We start from the raw sequence: 4,138 nt of genomic DNA on the forward strand, positions 1-4,138 counted from the left end.
GCTTTTTCTTGACTACTTTGCTCCCACACCAATATATCCACCCGCTTTATTTCGTAGGAGATTTCGGATGAAGCATTCTCTTTTTCTCCGTATTCAATCTAAGGTAGAAACTCATGACTCTTATTTTGTCCAAAAAAGAAATAGTGCCAACAAACTTTGTTTATCTTCATTACAAAAGATAATTGCTGTACTTAGAATGCTTGCGAATGGAGTATCGGGTGATTTGATGGATGAATATGTGTAGAATGGAGAAACTACTGCATTAGAAAGTTTGAAAAATATTGTTACTGTAGTTAAAAAAATCACTTGTTAACATTAGACAATTATTTGCTATCAAGTGGCGGTGGCGGCGGCAACGGCGGCGGTGGGGGTGGTGGTGGCAGCAGTAGTGGCAACGGTAGTGGTAGCGGTTGCGGTGGTTGTGATTGTTGTTTATTGTAGTGGATATATTATTTTATTGTAGTAGATATATTATTTTATTGTGATGTTTATATTATTTTATTGTGTTGAAAGTTAAAATAGATCTACTATTGCTGGATGTTTTGTAAAGTGAGCAGGTAAAATAGATAAAATAACTTTTTGTGGTGCCAAATAGCTAAAAACATGAGATATTTGAATACAATCCGCAATAGTGGTGCTATCATCTAAGTGGTGATATCATATTATTTGCTTAAGTAATAGACTAGTGCCAACTAAGGAAAAATGTTGCAGAAAACACACGTCTACATAACTTATAAATAAAAAAAATAAAAAATTAGCCTGCGTCATTTCCCAATATTTCAAGAGAACCTTCATTATCAAGTAGAAACAAAAAAATAGTTTCCACTGGAACCTCAATGAAATATACAGCTAAAAGATATTATAACTATAATGAGGAGCCTCTGCAACTCAGCAAAGGGACATTCTGTAGCCCCATTTCTCAATAATCAGTCAGACAGTTCAAAAGTTCCTCAAACTATAATTTTACCAAAAAAAAAAAAAAAAAAAAAAAAAAAAGGCCCCATTGTCCTTTTATGGACTGCACAAATATATACTTTACATGTTAAAACCATCTCAGGAATCAACCTTACCAAAAACAATTTGTGGTAAGGCTACGTATCAATCATCGTTCCCATAACTGTAGAAGTGGACTTTTGTGCATTAGGAATGAAAAGTTAAAACCAACAGCATTGTAGATCAAAATTTGATCATCATCCCTCTCTATTCTTTGAGTGTATGGGGGTATTTAGAATTATTCAAACTTATATATCATTGACTTTATTTCCAGGCTTAAATTAACTAGTTAAGTGGTTAAGACATCTGGAAGAGTGGTGGGGGCTCCCAAGTATTTTACCACCAACATCAGGGAAGGATTCATAACCACTCAATGAATTGAACAAACTTTGCTAGACTTGATAAGTATAACTCTACAAATAAATTGAACAAACTTTTCAGAACAGACATTAGTTTAAAAAGTTATTCAAAGGTCACTTTTTTCATTCAAATGTTGCTGTCATCTTTTCATCCATTAATGCAGCAAACATAAAAAAGAATGATCCACACTGCTAATTTTCATTCCATAGGGATAACAAACATGATCATATGTAACCAAAGAGCAAGATTAACAAATCATTCGCCAAAGGGATTTATTGGGGACCGAACAGTACCTTGATACCTGTATTGGTTGCTTCAGGAGAGGCTTCAAGTTGTGGATCAAACATTGGATTGAATGCCACTGTAAATGCACAGTCGACTATACACCCTGCATTTCAAAGAACCCATGACTGATACAACAGCCAAGAAAAATAGTAGTATAATGCAGTAAAGATAGAAATATAGAATTCTACAAACACTATAGCCAAAATAGAAAATCTGAACAAGTTACAGATGGATGGCATAGAAGAGGGTAGTACCATCGATATGAGTTCCAAAATCCAACTTCATCACATCATCATACTGAAGCACAGTCTTATCTCCTGAATTTGGGGTCCAATGAGCAGCAACCCTGACAACAAAAAAGAGCTTAGACTACATAAATGGTTTATGACATTATGATCGAACAAATAAAATTCTCAAATACCAGACTCAAAATGTTTACCAGTTCAGAGAGCACCCTGTAGGGAAAGCGATGCCAGCTTGCAGACCATTCTCTGATATTAGCTTATGGACTGTATTCTCCAAAGTCTCACACAGGTCAGTCATCAACATTCCAGGCTTCAGAATACTTTTGATGTATTTCCGAACCTAATTATAAGTAAACAAGCTTCAATTGAATGCAAAGTTTTAAAAACCAAACTGGTTACCGAACTGGATTGATGAGCAAGTCAATGGTCAACCGATTTGATTAAAAAATACATTTATAATTAAATATATAAATTTGATATATATATATTTATTGCTTACAACAAGTGAGGGGATTCAAACCCAGGTTCGAACTAGGCAATGCCATTGTGCTGCAGCGCTCTTAGTATACATATGATAATCTAAATCTTATATTTAGATTCAAAAAGTAAAAGATATACCGAGTGTTTGTTAAAAAAAATTATAAATCTGATTTTTTATAACTTTAGAAAGGAACCAATTTGATAAAATTGAAATAGTTTATTGGTTCATTGACATGTTCAACGGGTAAACCAGCAGGTTTAATCCAATTCAACAAAAAAAGCATTGAGGAGGTGATGAATCAGACTGGAAATGAGCCCAGTTCATGGTTAAACCGGCTGTTTTGATCCAGGTTCTTAACCATGCTGAATGTCAAGAACAAAAGGCTCTCTAAGCTTTCCTACTCTCAACAGAATAAAGATACTTTTTTTCCTCACTTTGAGTAGTAACATACGTAAATATTAAAACGGATTGCAACCTGACGATGAACTTCAGCTGCTCGGCGAACTGAATTGTACATTGGTTTTTCGAGGCGCTCCAACTCCCTCTTCTCTTCAGATGTAGTCCTCCATAAGTTACTGATATACAAGCACGAATTTTAGATACCAAGATCTTCAGTTACTAAAAAGGTAAACCAATATGCATGAAGTAGTGGTTCCAGTATATTGACTAGAACTTGGGACAATGATTGGACTAGGTAACAACCCCTTAACCATACACATGTATGCATAGAATCCCTAATCAAGGATAAAAATTGCCACAAAAAGAAAAGCCATATTCTGCCTTTTAATTTTTATGTAGGGAACCTTACTAAAGAAACATTTCTAAATAAGTGCACTTTGGACTCGCCTCTAGTTAGTAAAACCTACGGACAACTAACCCCACCCACTTGAACCAATTACTAGGTAATCCAGAGGCATTCACCCCAACAGGCTAAAAACTGCCCATGCCTAGGAGCAATATTCTACAGTATTGTACAGAAATAGCCAACCCCAATTAAGTTGGGGTTAAGACTTAGTTGCATTGAGTTTGTAGAAATAACATATACTCACTCGTCTTTATATTGCTGAATCTCACCCTCAGGAAACTCGCCAGAAGGAAAAACGTCAGTAACGGGAATGGACGGAGGATCAGTCTGCTCGGGTAGTTCTTTCTTTTTCCTGTGTAAAAGAAGATAAATTATATACTACCAAGTGAAAATGTACTTCAACCAGAAAGAGAGAAATTAAGGCTAGAATAAGGTCCTCACTTGCTTTTATTTCTCTTCTTTTTTTTTCTTTGAAACTTCTGTAAAGAAATGGTTTAAAAACGCAAGCAAGTGCACATATTAGCAAAAAATTGACAAACTATAAGTACAAAATTTCTGAATGACCATACAAATAAAGTACATATAATTAATATTTTATATTTGATTAACTTAGCAAGTCCAATCAAAAGAATACACAACAACAAATTATGCCCAGCGAAGAGAACTAGTTGCTTATCACAATTAAGATTCTTCATTCATAAGGGGAATGGAGGAAAGAAAATATAAACAAAATGTACCCAATTTTTTAACTATTCCCTCTCATTTTCAAATTAATTTAATACTTCAAGGCTAATACTCTCTCCTCTCGCATGAATGGTTAACCCCACAATGAACTTTACCTGCAGAATCCATCGTGTTGCAAAAGGGTGGATTATTATTCCGGGACTACTCAATAGCTACTCCTTATTGACTTTCATACATACATAAGCCATTTGTTATGACTTAATTGGTAATGTAAGCCCGCTTATT

The 4,138-nt window shown here is 34.8% G+C and overlaps 1 protein-coding gene across 1 annotated transcript; it reads right to left on the reverse strand.

Moving 5' to 3' along the window:
* Positions 1 to 1,610: 1,610 nt before the first annotated feature.
* Positions 1,611 to 3,609, reverse strand: LOC115962635 (methionine aminopeptidase 2B-like). The gene is made up of 5 exons (XM_031081522.1): positions 3,414 to 3,609; positions 2,840 to 2,939; positions 2,078 to 2,223; positions 1,893 to 1,984; positions 1,611 to 1,741 (listed from the first exon to the last, which is right to left on the reverse strand). Exons 2-5 carry the CDS (start codon positions 2,879 to 2,881, stop codon positions 1,626 to 1,628), a joined length of 396 nt encoding a protein of 131 aa, XP_030937382.1. The 5' UTR covers positions 2,882 to 2,939; positions 3,414 to 3,609; the 3' UTR covers positions 1,611 to 1,625.
* Positions 3,610 to 4,138: the final 529 nt, after the last annotated feature.

The sequence above is a fragment of the Quercus lobata genome, chromosome 2 (assembly GCF_001633185.2).
Source record: "Quercus lobata isolate SW786 chromosome 2, ValleyOak3.0 Primary Assembly, whole genome shotgun sequence".
Classification (NCBI taxonomy): domain Eukaryota; kingdom Viridiplantae; phylum Streptophyta; class Magnoliopsida; order Fagales; family Fagaceae; genus Quercus; species Quercus lobata.